This window comes from Mchenga conophoros, linkage group LG23, assembly GCF_057382185.1.
Source record: "Mchenga conophoros isolate Kocher_MC1m ecotype Shallow Benthic linkage group LG23, M_conophoros_male_GT1.1, whole genome shotgun sequence".
In the NCBI taxonomy this organism is placed as follows: Eukaryota; Metazoa; Chordata; class Actinopteri; order Cichliformes; family Cichlidae; genus Mchenga; species Mchenga conophoros.
In genome coordinates this window covers 18,032,212-18,053,146 of record NC_140547.1, presented here as the reverse complement: position 1 = coordinate 18,053,146, position 20,935 = coordinate 18,032,212, and the positions used below count along the sequence as shown (strand labels likewise).

General features: G+C 40.4%; 1 protein-coding gene across 2 annotated transcripts in view; it reads left to right on the top strand.

Moving 5' to 3' along the window:
- The window catches only part of LOC146546965 (protein NLRC3-like), a 33,849-nt gene extending 27,979 nt beyond the window's left edge, over positions 1–5,870 (top strand). The window contains exons 10-12 of one of the 2 annotated variants that reach the window (XM_085264018.1): positions 439–612; positions 3,776–3,822; positions 3,998–5,870. In XM_085264018.1, the coding sequence (XP_085120144.1) occupies positions 439–612; positions 3,776–3,822; positions 3,998–4,524 (748 nt within the window). In that variant the 3' untranslated portion in view covers positions 4,525–5,870. The remainder of the gene's footprint in view (positions 1–438; positions 613–3,775; positions 3,823–3,997) is intronic. The other variant, XM_085264019.1, reaches the window with a different exon arrangement.
- Positions 5,871–20,935: the final 15,065 nt, after the last annotated feature.

The following is a 20,935-nucleotide window of genomic DNA, read 5'->3' as shown; positions in this document are numbered from 1 at the left end:
GCTGGTGTGTCTACCTGAAAATGTTTAAAAACATAATCATCAGTAACCAGAGTTGGTTCCTTGACAGTTGTTGTTTGAGTAGGGAGAATGTTCTTTTCCTTCCGTGCATCCCCCAATCAGCTGTCTTGGATGGCCCTGCTTTAAGCAGTTTCCATTGGAAGTATCTTTTTGGGATAAAGTAATTGTTCGTAGGACATAATCTGATTTCTGGGGTATTTGAGGAGGTCTTGTGTTACTGGAGGTCCTTTTGTCTGTTTGAAATAATCTCTTTATGAATAAAAAGGAAACTGAATTTAATAGATGAAAAGTATAGATGTAATTGTATCTGAAATAAGAAAAAAAAAGAAAGAACGAAAGAAAGAAAGAAAGAAAGAAAGAAAGAAAGAAAGAAAGAAAGACCTCCAGTAACGTATGAATTGTTGTTTTGTGTGTCTGCAGTCTGTCAGGCTGTCTGATCACACAGGAAGGCTGTACTTCTCTTGCCTCAGCTCTGAGTTTCAACTCCTCCCATCTGAGAGAGCTGGACATCAGCTACAACCATCCAGGAGACTCAGGAATAAAGCTGCTTTCAGCTGGAGTGAAGGATGAAGGTTGGAAATTGGACACTCTCAGGTATGGAGAAAATGTCTTATAGAAAATATATTAAAAGTGGACCAAATATCCATTTCACCTTAATCAAAATAGATGTGTCATTAACAGACTAAAAGCACCAAATAATCTACATATTAAAATTTGCTATAAATTAGATGTAAAACTATATCTTTAGTACTGTTACATCTGGGATAATAAAATCCAGCTCTAGTTGGGTTGTAAAACATTTAAAGTTCCAGAATAAGGATTTCTGATTTTGTTAAACACTTTAGAACAAAAATAATTTATTTTATAAAACTAAAAACAGAATTTAATTATGTGCAAATCTCATAATCCCACATTTTATTCACAGTGGAACATAGAAAACAGAGGTGAGAGAAGTAACAAAGAACAAATACTTTGTTGTACCTAAGTAGAATTTTCAGGTATCTGTACTTTACTTCGAATCTTTTACTTTTACTCCCTACATTTTTAAGCAAATATTGCACTTTCTACTCCTCGCATTTTTAAAACTGACTTGTTACTTTTGGTTTAACTTTTTTTTTGAGGAATTATTGTTTCGTCATTGCAAGACTCCAAACATCAAATGGGTTTGAGCCTAAACAGAAACACATGAAAGGCAATCCTGTCCTATTAATCACCAGCAGATGTCACATGTGGCAGAGTCTGGGGTTAAAGTGGGTGGGTGGTTTTTTGGCACAACACCAGAATTGTATTGAGGTGCATAAACAATCTGAAACTCATCTCCAAAGTGACATCTGCTGGCCAATTTGGCTATCACCGCATCTTGATAATTCTTTTCTTTGAAACAATGATGGAGACAAGCCCTGCACAATTCCAAATAAAACTACTTATTATACCAGACCGTTTGTAATAGGGATCAGCACATCTTTTAGCGAAATCTCTATTCAAACAAGAAAAGAAAGTATTGAGACTGTAATGGAATAACTACACAGGTTTATTGCTCTTTTGGGGCTTAGTCAACTTTTTTTTTTGAGGTTTGGATGTGTTTGGTTGTTTTTTGGGAGCTTCTGTAATCAGGTTTGCTTTATGCACTGTTCAGCAATGCTAGAAGCTGGTATAGCATTAGCTTTGATTTTTAATCAGTTTAAAAATATATATTCAAATGAAAAAAAGACTAAAGGTGTTTTCCTTGTTTATTAAAAAAAAAGGGTAACATTTATTATATTTATATGGACTAATTTTGACCAATCGTAACAGTCAGTTTCACGCACTTTGACCTGTACACTTTATAATCATCATCTGAACCATAAAGAAACTTTCCTGAACTTTAAACTGCTGTAAATGGTTTATCATGTAACATGTTGTTTTACTGAGTTTGGAGTTTTGGTTTTGGTTTTGAACTTTCAGATATTTTAATGAGTTTGAAACAAGAGAGTGAGGATAGACAGGACACAACCTTTTACCTCAAAAAGAAATGGGAAGCTGAACTGGCCATAACTATAACAGAAGGAATGGGTCAGTATGTGTGAAATACAACACAGCACAACAAATTCGCTGTTGTGGAGGGAATTTTGATGGAAAAAATTGACACGTTTTTTCATTACACCCAATATTAAAAGTAAACAGATCTCAAGTCCACAGGAATGTTGGAGACTATGTGGAGAAACAGAAGCAGACCATTCACATGTATTCTGGAAGTGCATAAAAATTAAAAAGTATTGGGAAGACCTTAAAATGACCATGGATAATATTCTGGGATATGCACTCCCAAACACCTGCCAAGTGATGTATCTTGGAAACATAAAGGAACAGATACAAAAGGAGGACTTATATTTAGTAAAAATTATTCTAGCCGCAACTAAAAAAGCAATTACAAAGAAGTGGTTACATCCAGACCCTCCCACTCAACGAGATTGGATTAGTATTGTAGAGGGTATCTCAGAGATGGAAAAAATAACATTCAATATCAGATTGATGGGATGTAAATACAATGGACAATGGAGGAAGTGGAAAGCATTCCGAAGTGGCACCAAGAAAACAACACAACAAGAAATGCGAATGGAATAGATGGAAAATAAATGTAAACTCCAGCCTGTTTGTATGTTTGTTGGTTTGTAATTTTCTTTACTGTGTTTTTTTTTTCTTTTAATGTTACCTAAAATTAATTTTAAAAAAATTAAAGTTGAAAAAGAAACAAGAGAGTGAATGGAGCTCACAGAGCAGTATCTCTCTTATCTATATGGCAGTAATCATTCGAATACGATATTTATACATTTATACAATATTGATTTGATTACACTTTTGAGTCCAGTTTTAAGTGGTTGCATAGTCTATGTTGGTTACACATGCACATGTAATTATCTCAGTAGTGTTTGATAAACACCACCTTTTTATTGTGGTACCACTTACTTTTTGAGGTCATTTTTATTCCTAACCCAGCTTTTTTGAGGTATGTTGCTATCAAAGTGAAAATGAGCTAAATTTATTTTTCCTAAATTAGAGCACTTTTTTAGACTATACATTTGATATGTTTTCTATGTTCCATTGTGATTAAAATATAGATCTATGAAAGTTAATAATTATTGCATCACTTTATTTATGTTTTAAAAAACTTTAAAACTTTTTGGACAATCCAGTGTTTACTGCCAACTTACCATATAATTTCACACTGGCCTGTTATAAGCACACATCTATCCCACGTGAATGTTTACATTTTCTATCGGTAAGCTTTTTTTTTTTTAGAGGAACCCAGTAAATATGTTTACTATTTGCCATTTCCATTGTAAATCCCAGTTAAAATAAGGGGGGGGGGGGGGGGGGGGGGGGGGGCAGGTAGTAATGTGCAGATTGGAATTAAGTCGTAACATCATCAAGTACTTTTTCTTCCTCATTTTGTGTTGTCCAGTCAGGGGAAAGAATCATGATGATGACACAATATTTTCCCAATTTAAAGTGTTCTTCTATGAATGCACCAGTTATTACAACGGTGGACCAATGATTTGACTTTATAGATTTATCCAACAGCTGCTTCAAAAGACTGACAGATCCAGGATCAGTCCAAATCATCACCACTTTGATCCACATATGGATTGAAGTGTATTTGAGAAAATGTTGGACTGTTCCTTTATCAGTGTTTAACAGTATGTGCATGAGGGGGATGTAATGTCCATGTGTACATGCTGAAAGAGACTGTGCTGGTCTGACCCCCTCTTCTTTTCAGGGTGGAGCCTGCTGGAGTCCAATGGTTGACACCAGGTCTGAGGAAGTGTAAGTGTGTTTTTAATGTGATTCAAGTAAAAAAAGCCGTACACATTCAACTATCTTCAAATTGTCAAATCATTCATTCACATCTCTCATGTCAGGAGTCATCATCAAAGTGTCAATCAATGAACAGATGATGGATCAATAACTGCAGCTGGATTGTGTTTGTTCTCTCCATCAGATTCCTGTCAACTCACAATCGACACGAACACCGTAAACAGAAAACTCCAACTGTCTGACAACAACAGGAAGGTGACACATGTGGAGCAGGTTCAGTCATATCCTGATCATCCAGACAGATTTGATGTTTGGTTTCAGCTGCTGTGTAGAGATGGTCTGACTGGTCGCTGTTACTGGGAGGTCGAGTGGAGTGGAGAGGTTTGGATAACAGTGAGTTACAGACAAATCAGCAGGAAAGGAGGCAGTTATGACTGTGTGTTTGGACACAACACTCAGTCCTGGAGTCTGCAGTGCACTAACAACGGTCCTCATTTTGCCTGGCACAATGACAAAACAATATCCTCCTACTCAACCTCCTCTGTCTCTAACAGAGTAGCAGTGTATGTGGACTGTCCTGCTGGCACTCTGTCCTTCTACAGAGTCTCCTCTGATACTCTGATCCACCTCCACACCTTCAACACCACATTCACTGACCGTCTCTATCCTGGATTTGGAATCTGTGCTGCTTCCTCAGTCTCCCTGTGTTGATTTTAGCATTGAGGTTTTACAGACACAACATTAACCAAAAGATCTAAGGAAAAGGTCGATAAGGCCCCAGTCACAAGGCTTAGAAATTGGTTTGTGACCATCTGGCAGCTACCAATCAAGAACAAATTATTATTTGAGTTAGGAGTAGTTTCTGGAGGTTTACAGTTGCTGGGAAAATTATTGCTTGTGCCCCAGTCACACGAGCTTAGAGACCAGTCTTTGATCCCCCTGTCAGTAGGCAAAAACGTGTATTGCCTAACCGGTTGCTTTAATAACACATTGCTGTGGTTGTGGTTTTGAATGTGTCAGGTGTGGTGAATCTGTACACAATTATTTTCTGAGTTATACTTAGAGTACTAATGTGGGAACTTCAACATTTTGTGCTATTTGGATTAGACTGCCTACTGACATTTTTGTTTTTGTGGTGCATCCTGTCATATTTGTGCATTCCAACGTGAAAGTTGAATGAAAATGGCATTTTAATAATTTTTGTGACTAAAACTGTTTGTTAAAAAGCATTCTATGTAACAGGAGTGCTCTGCTTTTTTAAAATTCTTTTTAAATTGTATTTTTAACTAGCTGATATTTAGACCATTTTTGATGCGTTTGTTCCAAATTTCAGATTCAGATTCATCTTGATTGTAAGAAAAAACAGGTTGTTATTTTTTAAATATATATATTAATGTTCAAACATTGCTTCATGTTTCAATGTGTGGGAAAAAAGGCCTTACTATGGCTAGTTGACCATTTAAAAAAATATGTATAAATCTTCAAAGAAATCTTCAAAAGTACTTGATATATGTAGCTGAAAATGTAAGCAATGACTGTAAATGTTAAAATCCTGCAGAATAAAATTTGTATACAAATAAGATAGTTGAGCAGGATATGTTGTAAAAATTGGCTGATTTCAGATGAAGTTACACTAAAAGATTCTACAACAGGACACCTAAACTGCTGACGTGTCAAATCTGCATATAGACTAAGCCTTTAAATTCTTTTTGTACATTTAATAGTTACTAACAGTCACCGCTGTGGCTGTAGCTAAGAGAAGAAGAGATAAAACCTGCACTTTATGCATTAACGAAGTACTCAATTGTAATCCATAGATTATCTCTTGTTGCAATGATAGTTATGTCTAACTGACTAAAGACCTTAAATCACACACTTCTAACACTATATTACTCTACAGTGCTTTACCTTTCACACACACTCATACCTCTGCTTCACCTGTAGGAGATGTGTTGATGAAGCTTGCATGTAAGTTCAGTGAGGAAGCTCTGTACTCACACATCTGGTCCCCTTGTGTTTGGTGGCTAATCTAAGATTTATATAATTTCCCCTTTCCCATGCTGTCAAACTCATTGTCACGATGGGCTAGTGACTAGCCTCGAGGGCCGATGTCCTGCAGGTTTTAGATCTCACCTTGGATCAACACACCTGAATCACATGATTAGTTCGTTACCAGGCCTCTGGAGAACTTCAGGACATGTTGAGGAGCTAATTTAGCCATTTAAATCAGCTGTGTTGGTTCAAGGACACATCTAAAACCTGCAGGGACACCGGCCCTCAAGGCCTGGAGTTGCCCACCCCCTGGGCTAGTCCAATCATCTTTATGCCGGCTTTCTTCAGTTAACCTAAATTGCTCTCTGATGCATCCATCAGAATATGAATATGTGTGAATGTTAGTAAGTACTTAAAAATCACTTAAAGCACTTAACTGATTGGATCAGTTAAGTGCTTTAAGTTCTCTGGGAGAATAGAAAAGCACTATAAAAGAATCAGTCCATTTAGTTGGTGCTCCCTTCCTTGGCCTAAGAAAAAGCATGGGATTAGTATGAATTATATTTATCTGGCAGTTTCCAATTTGGTTAAAAGCCTTCAGGTATCAGGCTGTTCTCCTTTGTCACCACTTCCCAGTTAATGAGGCGAGCCTGAACCATCCCTTAGATAGGCTGTCATTGATTTGGGCTTTCTCATGCCCTGAGCATTTTTTTTTACTTCACTTACTTCTTCTCACTTTCCATGCATTTACACACTACTACTGCATATCACTCCTGATCTTCATTCATCTTTCTCTGTATTCGTCTCACTTTTCTCCCATTTGTTGTTCCTGCACAGCAAATTCAAAAGTGTTAAATGTTTTGGTGTTAATAGTCTTCTTGCAAAAGTAGAGTTAATTTTACTCTGAGGTGTAAAGTGATAGTAGTTAAAATCAAGTGTTAAAAATGAGTGTTTCTATGTCAAATCTGGAGGTGTTACAATGGAAACATTAACTCTTGACCTCTTAACTCTGAACTCCTAGAGGGGCTATGACACCAACAGAGTAAATTCACAGACTCCGCCCCCAGCACCATAGGCTCCAATCGAAGCTGAAGTGAAGCCGTTTCAGAACATTTGCTCTACATATTTGAGTTGTTTGCCATGCTTGGTAAGTCATTTTTTTCAAAGATTGTTTCAATTATTATTATTAGCTTTTACTTCTGTGGCTCTTTGGAGTTGAGACAAAGCTGTGTGAAAGGCATTAGCCATGCTGCTCGGCGATAGCATAATATTCTGTTTTAGCTAGCTGAAAGGTATTGTTTGCAGCCTTGAAAAAAAGCTTGCATGTGAATTTTCAGTCAAACTTTTGGTCAAATACACCTAAAACAATGTCTAGAATGTGAAATGTTGGTATAATGGTTCTACTTGAAGCCTGAAAATGATCTCCTATAAAACAAAACGAGCAAACAGCAGTAGCAGGCGTACTGACTGGATTCGACGTTAGCATAGATCCCTCCAGAGTTTTGTGCACACGGTTTAGGTAAAAATTAAAAAGGTTGAGGTTTTACATTTAGTTCAGTATTACCTGTTGCCTGTGTTCTTGTCTTTTGGGAAAATACTTTACACAAGTAATGGCTCAAAGAGGATTCCTTTTTTTTTCTGTGCTGCAATTGTTTACTGGATTATTTGTGCCATTAATTAGTGTCAACTAAGTTGTTTTCAATCTCCACATAGGATATGCTTGTGAAGATGGAATATGGGGGAGAGCAGAAGTGCGTTGAAGTTCCACAAAGTGATGAATAAAGGACATGCATATTGTATTGAAGAAATAAGTGATGAGAATGCTGTTATTTGCATTTACCAGCTCACCTATGTCAGACCTTTTGATAAACAAAATTCTAATGAAAGTGAGAACATGTACACTGTTACATCTTTCAGAAAATGTTTTGAAATTGTGCTGCACAGTTCAGAATAAATGTTTTTCAAAAACCATTGCATCTTTTTAGTAAATGTTTATTTCCAAAAGAAATTTCTAGAAGTTCAGAACAGTAAAATTCCCGCTTTTTAGAATGAATTAGAAGATAACTCTTACGCAGTTAAACTAAAATACTCTTTGAGAGTTAATATATAAACTCTTAACACCAAGTGTTAAATTATCAACTCCAGACAGATTTGGTGTTTAACACTAAATCAGAGTTAACGTACCAACTCTCCAACAAGAGTTAAATTAACACTCTCTGGTGTGGACCCATATAGACACTTTAATAGTGTTGAAATCAAATCCGACAGTGTTAATTTGGACGTGCTGGATTTGCTGTGTGGTCTCTCCACTTTTGTCTCTTTTTTCTCACCCTTTAACCATTCAAGGCAGATGTCTGCCCTTCCTTTAGCTTCTTTCTGTTGGAGATGTCTTGCTGTTCATAGTATAGTGCTTTGTCTTAAGAACTTTAAAAAAGAAGGGGACGTCTGCCGGAGCTCACAGTGAGCATTCACTGTGAGTAACAGGGTAAAGATGGCGCCAATGTGTATGGCTTGCCGTCTGTTCCTCCACGTTTCTGTTTTAATGTTTTTATTTTGTTATGATGTCGACTCCCTGCTGGTCTATGATCGCCAAGTTTTACTTGATCTCCAACTATCTCCCAATACGCCGGTGTGTAGACTGGGAAATGCACACAAAATACCGCCTCCACTCCTGTCGTTGCTTCCTACTCACCTGCTCCGTGTACCTGTGCCGTCTCCGCGGAAGCGGGGCCGCCGTCGCGGCAAAAGGAGTGGGAGATTGGTGAAACTGAAGGCCTGTCTGGCGTTTGGTTGTGCTGTGCCTGGCATTGCCTGTCGCGCCCCTTTTCCCTGGCATCTTCGTAGGCCATCCTATGCGTGTCTGGTGCCGCTCGCTGGCTCTGGGCTGTTCCCGCCCGGCCGCTCCCTGCCTCCCTGTCCACGGCGGCGCGGAGTGAGTATGCAAAACCTGCATTACGTTGCGCGAGCTTCAAAGTCTAGTGACTATTCAACTCCGGCCAAATTTGGCCTGGTAAACGCCAGATCGGTATCAAATAAGACTTTTATCCTTAAGGAATATTTTTTGTCACACTACTTGGACTTTCTCTGCTTAACTGAGACGTGGATAACTGCTGGTGATTCCAGCGCCTTTGCAGAACTTTTGCCTTCGGACTGCTGCTATTTTAATGTCCCACGCAGATCTGGTCGAGGTGGAGGAGTAGCTACTATCTTCAGAGATTGCTACAAGTGCAAGCAGGTTTCATTGGAATTTTATTTTTCCAGTTTTGAACTGTTACTGTTTGAAATAGCCTGTTCTCCCCCTGTACTGTGCACAATGATATACAGGGCCCCAAAATACAGTAAAGACTTTATAAAGGGATTTGCTGCATTTCTAACTGAAGTCACGATAAAATATGACTCCTTTCTTATTGTTGGGGATTTTAATATTCATGTGTGCTGTCCAGATAAGCCCATGGTTAAAGACTTTTTGAATCTTACTGATTCTTTTAATTTAGTTCGATGTGTGTCTGCACCCACGCAACAGTGTGGCCACACTCTCGATCTGGTTTTAGCCCACTTATTGCCTGTTTTTAATCTGAAAGTCTCCGATCCTGTTTTCTCCGATCATATGCCGGTTCTGTTTGACATCTCTTTATCTAGAAATGAATTCAGAGGGCTTGTCCCTGCAAAGACATCTCGTTTGTTAAATTCTTCCACGGCAGCACGGTTCTCCACCTACTATAATCAGTTCTCCATTCCTGAGACACTCCAATACGTAGAGGAACTCAGTTTTTGGTTTCATACCACTTGTCAGACTGTCTTGGATATTGTTGCCCCTCTAAAAATTAAGCATCCTAAGACAAAGCTTGAACCCTGGTTGAACGATGAAACCCGTGCTGCGAGGCGTGAATGTCGTAGGGCTGAGCGGAGATGGAAAAAAGATAACTTACAGGTCTCTTTACAAAGTTTAAGAGAGTGCTGGGCCTTATATCAGCTTACAATAAAAGAAGCAAAGCGGAAACACTTTGCAAACATTATTATGGTGAATTATCAGAAACCACACATATTGTTTAAGTCAATTGAGACTATTTTAAGCCCTCCCTCTGCTCTTAGTTTTGAGCCTTCACTTGAAATGTGTGAAAGGTTTCTGCACTTCTTTATAAACAAGGTAGCCTCGGCTAGGGCGCAGATTATTTTGCCCACATTTGACCCCTCTGATCTTCCAATTTGCTCAGCTGTCTTTCAACAGTTTGAGTCGGTTACTCTTGCTCAGCTACAGGAGGTGGTGGATCATTTAAAGCCTTTAGGCTCACCATATGATCCTATCCCTCCCCTTTTTCTGAAAGAAGTTTTTTCTACCATATGTCCAACTATTTTAACCATTTTAAATAGCAGCCTTACTTCAGGTGTGGTTCCAAAGAATTTCAAAGATGCAATTGTGCAACCACTTCTTAAGAAACCTGGGCTAGATACAAACGCTGTTGAGAACTTTAGACCAATATCTAAGCTGCCCTTTTTATCTAAAGTCTTGGAAAAAATTGTACATGACCAATTGATCTCATACTTGAATGCACAAGATGTTCAGGAAATTTTTCAATCTGGTTTTAAAGCAATGCATAGCACTGAATCAGCACTTTTAAGAATTTTTAATGATATATTTTTATCATGTGATTCTGGTGAAAGTGTCATTCTTATTTTACTCGATTTAACTGCTGCATTTGACACTGTAAACCATGAAATTTTAATCTCACGTTTGGAGCAGTGTGTCGGTATAACAGGTGTGGCTCTGAAATGGTTCAGGTCTTACTTAACAAACCGAACCTTTTCAGTTCGCTTAGGAAACTGTGAGTCCTCCTGTGCTCCGTTGTCTCATGGAGTACCACAGGGTTCCATTCTGGGCCCTATCCTGTTTTCACTTTATTTACTTCCATTGGGCTCAATTTTTAGAAAACACAGACTCTCGTTTCACTGTTATGCAGATGACTGCCAGATTTATGTTCCTCTTAAAAAGAAAGATGGGTCGTCTGTAAATCGTTTACAAACATTTCTGGAGGACGTCAAGTCGTGGTTGGCGCTAAACTTTCTTTGTTTTAATGATTCTAAAACTGAAGTAATGGTGTTCAGACTTGCCTCCACTGCTGTTCCGTGTGTTGATTTGCAATCCCTGAAATCATTCTGTAAACCAGAGATTGTTAATCTGGGTTTTAAAATGGATCCTGAGCTTAAGCTTGAAAGCCAGATCGGGTTGGTTGTAAGGTCTAGTTTCTTTCATCTGAGGCAACTGGCCAAAATTAAGCACTTTCTTACGAGACAGCAATTTGAAACAGTAATCCACGCTTTTGTAACCGTTCGGCTGGATTACTGTAATTCTCTTTATTTTGGGGTGAGTCGATCTTCTGTTTTTCGACTGCAGTTAGTCCAGAATGCTACTGCACACCTTTTAACTGGCACTCATAGATACGAGCATATCACCCCAGTTTTATATTCACTTCATTGGCTGTCCGTGCATTTTAGGATCCATTTTAAGCTGCTTTTATTTGTTTTTAAATGTTTGTCCAATGCTGCCCCTGTGTACCTCTCTGAGCTTCTTCATCCATACATACCTTCCCGGTCCCTCGGGTCGGCAGACCAGCTCCTCCTGAGCGTGCCCAGGACTAATCGTAAGCTCAGAGGGGATCGGGCGTTTGCTTTGGCAGCACCAAAATTGTGGAATGAGTTGCCTTTACATGTTAGACAGGCACCTTCCTTATCTGTTTTTAAATCACGTCTTAAAACATATTTATTTACCTTGGCTTTTAGCACAGCAGGACTTGTTGATGTCTCTTAATACGTTTATTATTAATTATATTATTTTTAATTTTAAGATATTTTATATGTAATTTAAACTGTTTCCTCTCTGTTTTATATTTGTAGCACTTTGGTCAACATTGTTGGATGTAAAGTGCATTATAAATAAAGATGCTATGCTATGCCTTGTGGATGAGAGGTGAAACGTCATTACAAACTTAAAGTCCAGCTCTTAAGATTGTTATGACCTTTATAATTGAGAACCTGAACAGATCTAATGCTACATATTTAAATTTGTATTGCACCAAGCATGCCTGTTTACATGCACTAGGCTATTTGCATCAAGGTGCAAGAGTTTTCTGTTATATTAGGGGTTTATTTAAAATCAATCTAAAGGTAAAACATCAAAGAAATTAAAATTAAAACTTGGTGAACAAAGGCAGAACAGAATCTCAGCAGTGACAGGATTTAGGACAGGACCCTCCGGAGTCTGGACACTGGTGGTGGTGAACATGAAGACTGAACCTTGAATATAGCTCTGGCTGAGTTGGAGATGGGGAGGAGGTGGGATGCATAAAGAAGAGTCTTTGTGATGGCATGCCACACATGGTAAGCTCCACACCTCACCACCTGTTGATTCACTTTAGTTTAATTTACAGTCACTACTTTAAAATATTCTATTTATTGTTCAATATCGTTTCTTTATTAAATGTATTCATTTTTCCATCACACCTTCCAATGTTTATATGGCGTGCACACTAGTGATGGGACGTTCTGTATCGAGGCTTCGGAGCGTGTGTCGAGTAATGGAGGGGGCGTTTCCGCGAAGCGCGTATCGAGGCTTGCTTCATTTATGGGAGGAGCTGAAAATGATGACGTCCGAAGCCTCGCTGCCCGGCTGTACCACGTGACTGGTTCATGAAGTGGTTCGAACTTTGCCGCGAGATATGACAGCGATATAAACCCCTCAGACTTCATTCAAAAATGTGGGTGTTTGATGGAGAGTTGCGGTTAGTGAGAGTTTGGAGACCGTTTGGAGGTTTATGAGAGTGAGGAAAGTCAGGAGAGAATGGAGCCAGCTAAGAAGAGGAGGATGTCCTCCCCTGTGTGGGAACATTTTGATCTTATTCCTCCCAACAAGGTATGTAAATTTCTACAGAAGATGTATTTTCATGATACTGATGGTGCAATACAATTTATGTTGAGCTGTCTTGACTTTTGTACAAGGTGAAGTGTTTTCTATGTGCCAGGGAGCTGGGATATAACAACAACACCTCATCCATGCTTAGGCACTACAGAGCTTTGCATGAGAATAAGGGGGACACCGATTGTGGAGCAAGACCAGGTGAGCCATCAAATGCCATGATAATATAGCATGCAGTAATGTTACTAAATGATATAACAATATTATACAACTGTTATAAGTTACATATGTGATATTTATATTTGTGCTTTATCTTTATTGTCTTTCCTCAGGAGAACAATCTCAAATAGATGAAGACCTGGTCAGCATGGTGATTGAGGACTCCCAGCCATTTAGCATTGTGGAGGACAAAGGATTCAAAAGATTTGTTAAATCATTAAATCCTAGCTATGTTCTCCCCACTAAAAAGGTCATAAAAGCAGTGAAAATTTAGTTTTTACAGAATAAAATGTGAACAGGCAGGACTGAGGCTCAAAGCCTCAGTGTGTAGCTGTCCATACCTCAACGTTACAAAAGCACAACCACTGTCCACACCCCAACCACACCTCACCTCACAGTAAATGATCATTTCCATTTCAAGCATTTCCAAATAATCATTTCCCATACTGCCACTATAAATATACACAGTATACTGCCATCACTACAATATACATGTTTTACACACTCCTTTTGTTGTTGACATTTACAGGCTGTGTGCAAAATGCCACACTCTTCAAATTCATGCCAGCTATTATTTTTACGTCCAGTAGGTGTCCTGCTAGAGCAAATGAAGCTTCATGAAGCTTCGCGTTGGGGTGAACCAATTGGATGAAAAGCTTCATGGGGCTTCATCTGCCCATCACTAGTGCACACATATTAACCTTGCAAGGTCAAAGTTCTGTTTTATATTAATACATCTTTGTTTGAGTTACCTGGGGGTTGGTGTCTCCTCCTGTCTGGCAAAAGGTGTGGCAAAGGGCTGGGAGACCTGAAGTACTACTGACAGCCTAATTGGATTGCACCACATGCTTCATTGCCTGGGGGGTGTTTCATGTTTGTTTAAATGTTTTGGATTAGTTGGTTATATGGCAGCCATCTTGTTTTCCCCCGTGTGTGTCATTTGGTTTAGCTAAACCAGTATTTAAGTCCCCCTGTGTGTCATTTCAGGAGGTCAGTTTACCATATGTTTGTTTGAGGTTTTGTTAATTATTATCTTGAGTTTAGTCTATTGAGTTGACCTCTTTTATTGGTCTGCCTGTTTAAGTTTGGCTTTGTTAAATATATTTTCATATTTTTGGGTCAATAAAACCCTTTTTTTGAATTAAAACCACCTGTGTCCTTTATGCTTTACTGCTTGGTCCCTGACAATTGGTGGCAGCAGTGGGATTCGAACCCACGCCTCCGAAGAGACTGGAGGAGCTTTATGGGAAATGGATCCAGCCAAAGGGTAAAACTATTCATGACATTGGTGAAACTATAATCTTGGAGCAGTTTCTCAGAATGTTATCTCCTGAGCTTCAGGTTTGGATCAAAGAACACAACCCTGGTTCAGCAATGGAAGCGGCTCGGTTAGCTGATGTTTTTGTTGCTGCCAGAAAGAAGGGGCAAGCATGGAGCCATAATGCATGGAACGCATCGAGGGACACCCGGAAGATACCTCAGCAAAACCATCTGGATTCAGCAAATACAAGCACCAGTAAGACCTCTCAGTCTACCACTAGACCACCAAAGGTCTCTGGTAAGAAGCTCATTTGTTATCTTTGTGGATTAGAGGGCCATACAAAACCCATGTGCCCAAGAAATTCTGCTAAAATGGTGCAAATGTGCTTTGCCCCTCGTTCTAATGCTGATCCTGAGCAGGAGAGTGACAAATCCATCAAAATGAGTCAGATTGAAGTGAATGGGGTTCTACTCAATGCCCTTCTTGACTCTGGCAGTTCTCAGTCTCTTATTCACTCAGATTTTGCCCCACCTAATATTGTTCGCACCAGTGATACAATTTCAATCTGTTGTGTCCATGGAGATGAGAAAAGATATCCGACAGCTGACATCTACATTAAAGTTCAGGACCAGATGTATCTGCTGAATGTGGGTGTCGTGAACAGTTTGCCTTACTCTGCCGTGTTAGTGCGTGACCTTCCTGTGCTTTTTGATTTGTTGGAGTCTGAGCAGACTGAGGAGTGCAATGTAGCTGTTACCAGAGCTCAGGCTAAGCAAGTCAGTACCCACTCTGAGACCCTGAGTGCCCTGCCTTTTTTTTTTAATGAGGAGTTTGAGACAACTGTGGCGAAGCCACGGAAGACCCGCAGACAAAGAAGGCAGGAGAAATTCAAATTTTCACCTGTGGATACACTAACAGACGCTGAGCCAACACCGTCACCCCTAGGGTTTAATATTCCAACTGAAATTGCTGAACTCCAAAAATCTGATCAATCTTTAATATTTCTTTTTCGGAAGGCCAAAGAAAAGGAACCTGGAGTAGAGCAGGTTCTTAACAGTGAGTACATCTTGCAAAATGACATTCTCTATCGTCAGCAGGGGTCGGTGCTGCAGCTGGTGGTTCCCCAGAAGGTTAGAAACGCCATTCTCACCTTAGGGCATTCTATTCCGTGGGCTGGCCACCTTGGTAAACACAAGACCACAGCTCGCATCAAACATCATTTCTACTGGCCCGGTCTTAGCAAAGATGTGGCTCAGTTTTGTAAAAGTTGCCCACAGTGTCAGATAACATCTGCTAAAATCCCCCATAGAGCTCCACTCCAACCTCTCCCTGTCATCGGCACTCCTTTTGAGCGTCTTGGAATGGATATTGTAGGGCCTGTTGAGAGGAGCAAAGCAGGAAATCGTTACATGCTTGTTGTAACAGATTATGCCACAAAATATCCTGAGGTGTTCCCTTTAAAATCTATAAAGGCCAAGCCCATTGCGTTTTGTTTAGTGCAGTTCTTTGCAAGAGTTGGGTTTCCACGAGAAATACTAACTGATCAAGGCACTAACTTCATGTCTACTCTGTTAAAGCAAGTTTATCAGTTGTTGGGTATCCGGAGTCTGAGAACTTCACCATACCACCCTCAAACTGATGGGCTGACAGAACGGTTTAATCAGACATTGAAACAGATGCTCAGGAAGTTTGTCAACGACAGTGGTAACGATTGGGATCAATGGCTGCCATATCTACTCTTTGCTTATAGGGAAGTCCCCCAAGCCTCCACAGGTTTTTCCCCTTTTGAGCTGTTGTATGGTTATGAGGTTCGTGGCCCTCTAACTCTGTTAAAGGAGATCTGGGAGGGAGACAAGGCGGAGGAGGAATCCAAGAACATTTTGTCTTATGTCATTCAGATGAGAGAACGGTTGGAGAAAATGAGTGAACTTGCTCAATCACATATGGTGGAGGCCCAGCAGCAGCAGAAGTCTTGGTATGATAAATCTGCTCGTCAGCATGCGTTTGAGCCAGGACAAAAGGTGCTCGTGCTCCTCCCCAGTGACAACAACAAATTGTTGGCAAAGTGGCAGGGGCCATTTGAAGTCATGAGGAAGCTGGGACCCACCACATATGAGGTGTCCACCCCAGGACAGTTGCGCTCCAGCAAGGTCTTGCATATAAACCTTCTGAAGGAGTGGGTGGAGCGTATTGAACACAAGGCGGATGCAATGCTCATACGGCGAGTGCCTGAAGAAGATGAGCAATATCTACCACCTGCTGGCTCTCTAGATTATGATCTCAGCCATCTCCCAGAGGACAAGCAGCAGCAGGTGAGAGAAATCTGTAAATCAGCAGTCTTTCAAGAGAATCCAGGGAGAACTGACATTGTCGAACATGATATTGTGGTACGAGAAGGTGCCTCTGTGAGACGATTAAGTTACAGGATCCCGGAACGTCTGCTGCCTTCATTGAAGAAGGAAATTGATTTGATGTTATCCCTAGGGATCATCGAAAGATCTAAGAGTGAATGGTGCAACCCTGTGGTCTTGGTACCCAAAAAGGATGAGAGTATGAGGTTCTGTATTGATTTCAGGTACCTGAACTCCATATCCATGTTTGACTCCTACCCGACACCAAGAATTGATGATCTACTTGAACGTCTGGGAAAAGCAAGGTACCTGACCACAATAGATCTGTGTAAGGGTTACTGGCAGGTCCCACTCACTCAACGGTCCAGAGAGTTCACAGCATTCAGAACACCATGGGGGCTTTTCCAATTTACAGTCTTGCCATTTGGACTACATGGAGCTCCAGCAACTTTCCAACGGCTGATGGATCAGGTATTACATGACTGCTCTGACTTTGCTGCTCCTTACTTGGATGATATTGTTATCCACAGCAACACCTGGGAGGAGCATGTGGAACACCTGCGAACTGTTCTGGACCACCTGCACTCAGCTGGGTTGACAGTGAATCCGTCAAAGTGTGTTTTCGCCACTGCTGAGACAGAATACCTGGGCCATGTCATCGGCAAGGGGGTTATCAGGCCACAAGTCAGCAAAATCGAGGCCATGGAATCATCCCCCCTGCCCCAAACAAGGAAGCAGCTGAGATCCTTTCTGGGCATGGCAGGTTTCTACCGTCGTTTCATCCCTCAGTTCTCCAACAGGGCAGCTCTGCTCACAGACCTGACGGGATCACGTTCCCCCAATTACATCCAGTGGACAGAGGAGGCAGTGGCAGCATTTCATGACATACAACAGTCACTAAGTAAACAACCGGTTTTGTACAGTCCCAACTTTGATGAACCGTTCATATTACAGACTGATGCTTCAGATCGGGGCCTGGGAGCTGTCCTCCTTCAGGAAACCATGGAAGGCCGCCATCCAGTGGCTTACATCAGCCGGAAACTGTTTCCACGGGAAGTTCGGTATTCCACAGTAGAGAAGGAGACCTTAGCGATCAAGTGGGCCCTGGACTCCTTCCGCTACTATCTACTGGGAAGAGACTTCACCTTGGAAACTGATCACAAAGCACTACAGTGGCTTGAGCAGATGAAGGACACAAATGGGCGAATTACCCGCTGGTACCTGGCCTTACAGCCATTCCGATTCACTGTCCACCACGTACCAGGCAAGGAGAACCTTACTGCTGACTATCTCTCTCATCATCATGTGTGATGGCATGCCACACATGGTAAGCTCCACACCTCACCATCTGTTGATTCACTTTAGTTTAATTTACAGTCACTACTTTAAAATATTCTATTTATTGTTCAATATCGTTTCTTTATTAAATGTATTCATTTTTCCATCACACCTTCCAATGTTTATATGGCGTGCACACTAGTGATGGGACGTTCTGTATCGAGGCTTCGGAGCGTGTGTCGAGTAATGGAGGGGGCGTTTCCGCGAAGCGCGTATCGAGGCTTGCTTCATTTATGGGAGGAGCTGAAAATGATGACGTCCGAAGCCTCGCTGCCCGGCTGTACCACGTGACTGGTTCATGAAGTGGTTCGAACTTTGCCGCGAGATATGACAGCGATATAAACCCCTCAGACTTCATTCAAAAATGTGGGTGTTTGATGGAGAGTTGCGGTTAGTGAGAGTTTGGAGACCGTTTGGAGGTTTATGAGAGTGAGGAAAGTCAGGAGAGAATGGAGCCAGCTAAGAAGAGGAGGATGTCCTCCCCTGTGTGGGAACATTTTGATCTTATTCCTCCCAACAAGGTATGTAAATTTCTACAGAAGATGTATTTTCATGATACTGATGGTGCAATACAATTTATGTTGAGCTGTCTTGACTTTTGTACAAGGTGAAGTGTTTTCTATGTGCCAGGGAGCTGGGATATAACAACAACACCTCATCCATGCTTAGGCACTACAGAGCTTTGCATGAGAATAAGGGGGACACCGATTGTGGAGCAAGACCAGGTGAGCCATCAAATGCCATGATAATATAGCATGCAGTAATGTTACTAAATGATATAACAATATTATACAACTGTTATAAGTTACATATGTGATATTTATATTTGTGCTTTATCTTTATTGTCTTTCCTCAGGAGAACAATCTCAAATAGATGAAGACCTGGTCAGCATGGTGATTGAGGACTCCCAGCCATTTAGCATTGTGGAGGACAAAGGATTCAAAAGATTTGTTAAATCATTAAATCCTAGCTATGTTCTCCCCACTAAAAAGGTCATAAAAGCAGTGAAAATTTAGTTTTTACAGAATAAAATGTGAACAGGCAGGACTGAGGCTCAAAGCCTCAGTGTGTAGCTGTCCATACCTCAACGTTACAAAAGCACAACCACTGTCCACACCCCAACCACACCTCACCTCACAGTAAATGATCATTTCCATTTCAAGCATTTCCAAATAATCATTTCCCATACTGCCACTATAAATATACACAGTATACTGCCATCACTACAATATACATGTTTTACACACTCCTTTTGTTGTTGACATTTACAGGCTGTGTGCAAAATGCCACACTCTTCAAATTCATGCCAGCTATTATTTTTACGTCCAGTAGGTGTCCTGCTAGAGCAAATGAAGCTTCATGAAGCTTCGCGTTGGGGTGAACCAATTGGATGAAAAGCTTCATGGGGCTTCATCTGCCCATCACTAGTGCACACATATTAACCTTGCAAGGTCAAAGTTCTGTTTTATATTAATACATCTTTGTTTGAGTTACCTGGGGGTTGGTGTCTCCTCCTGTCTGGCAAAAGGTGTGGCAAAGGGCTGGGAGACCTGAAGTACTACTGACAGCCTAATTGGATTGCACCACATGCTTCATTGCCTGGGGGGTGTTTCATGTTTGTTTAAATGTTTTGGATTAGTTGGTTATATGGCAGCCATCTTGTTTTCCCCCGTGTGTGTCATTTGGTTTAGCTAAACCAGTATTTAAGTCCCCCTGTGTGTCATTTCAGGAGGTCAGTTTACCATATGTTTGTTTGAGGTTTTGTTAATTATTATCTTGAGTTTAGTCTATTGAGTTGACCTCTTTTATTGGTCTGCCTGTTTAAGTTTGGCTTTGTTAAATATATTTTCATATTTTTGGGTCAATAAAACCCTTTTTTTGAATTAAAACCACCTGTGTCCTTTATGCTTTACTGCTTGGTCCCTGACAGTCTTAAAGGAAGAATGATGGAAAGCACAGATTTAAACCATGCAAAGTGAAGGCTAATTGGTTCAAAGAAGGCAGGCGAGAAGATGATTGGACTACAGTAATGATGTCAGTATTGAGAATGAGAATGTGGGAAAGCAGTGGTCATGAAAAGAACAGAAAAGGAGAACTGTCTAGTGAGTGGAGCTTCTGGACCAGAACATAGGAGGAGCTCTGCTTCTTAAAGACTACTTTGTGCTTCTGTTCAGCTCACTACAGCAATCTGTGAGGCTCATCTACCCGTCTGCTCCTACTCCCACCTGTGACCACAGACACTGACAACTTCAACATCTTCTGGGAACACACACAATTATTTAAAGATAAAAGTGTAAATCAATTGATTTTATTTTGAAATTCGGAGTTTGTTGAAGCTGTTTCCACAGTTTAAACTGGCATCGTGCAGTTTTTCTTCTCACCAGCAGAGGGCCACAAATCACCATCAATGAAGTTCAAGGAGATGTTAGCGACATCAGAGCTGTGCTGAACATTTGGGGGGGGGGGGGGTGTCAAGATCTCTAAATAAATAAATATAAATAAATCTGGGTAAATTCCCAGATGCTTAAGCATGCAACTATTTTGTTGCTAATGCCTGAAATGAGTAAAGAAAGTCAAAAGCCTATTTATGCAAGATAATTCATAATTTTATTGTGGGGGCTATATTGGTTGGGTCTGATTATTGGGGGGTACGTATTGATCTTATCAATATGGAAGTTCATGTCTCTTTAATTGGATCAGTTTTCAAAAGCAGCTGTTTTTGACAGAAACATGAGAAATGCTTAATGTCTTTAATATTTTATACATTGAGTACTGTTGGAGTATGGAGCATGGAGCATCCAAACAGCCTGTCTGTTCTCAGAATTTGACAACAAATTAAAGCAAAAACCATTCAAATGTGCTCTTAATATGAAAATCTGTTCGTTGAGAGCTTCTTTCCTGTCCTGCTTAAGTGAAACAGTAAGAGCATGTGGTGAGGTTGGAAAAATCGGTGTGGAAAAATGACAGTCTCAGATGTGTTTACACTGTGAGGTCTGAGCTCAACACTTCCTGTTTGTTAAACCCGATTTAAATACATTCGGCTCAGTTAT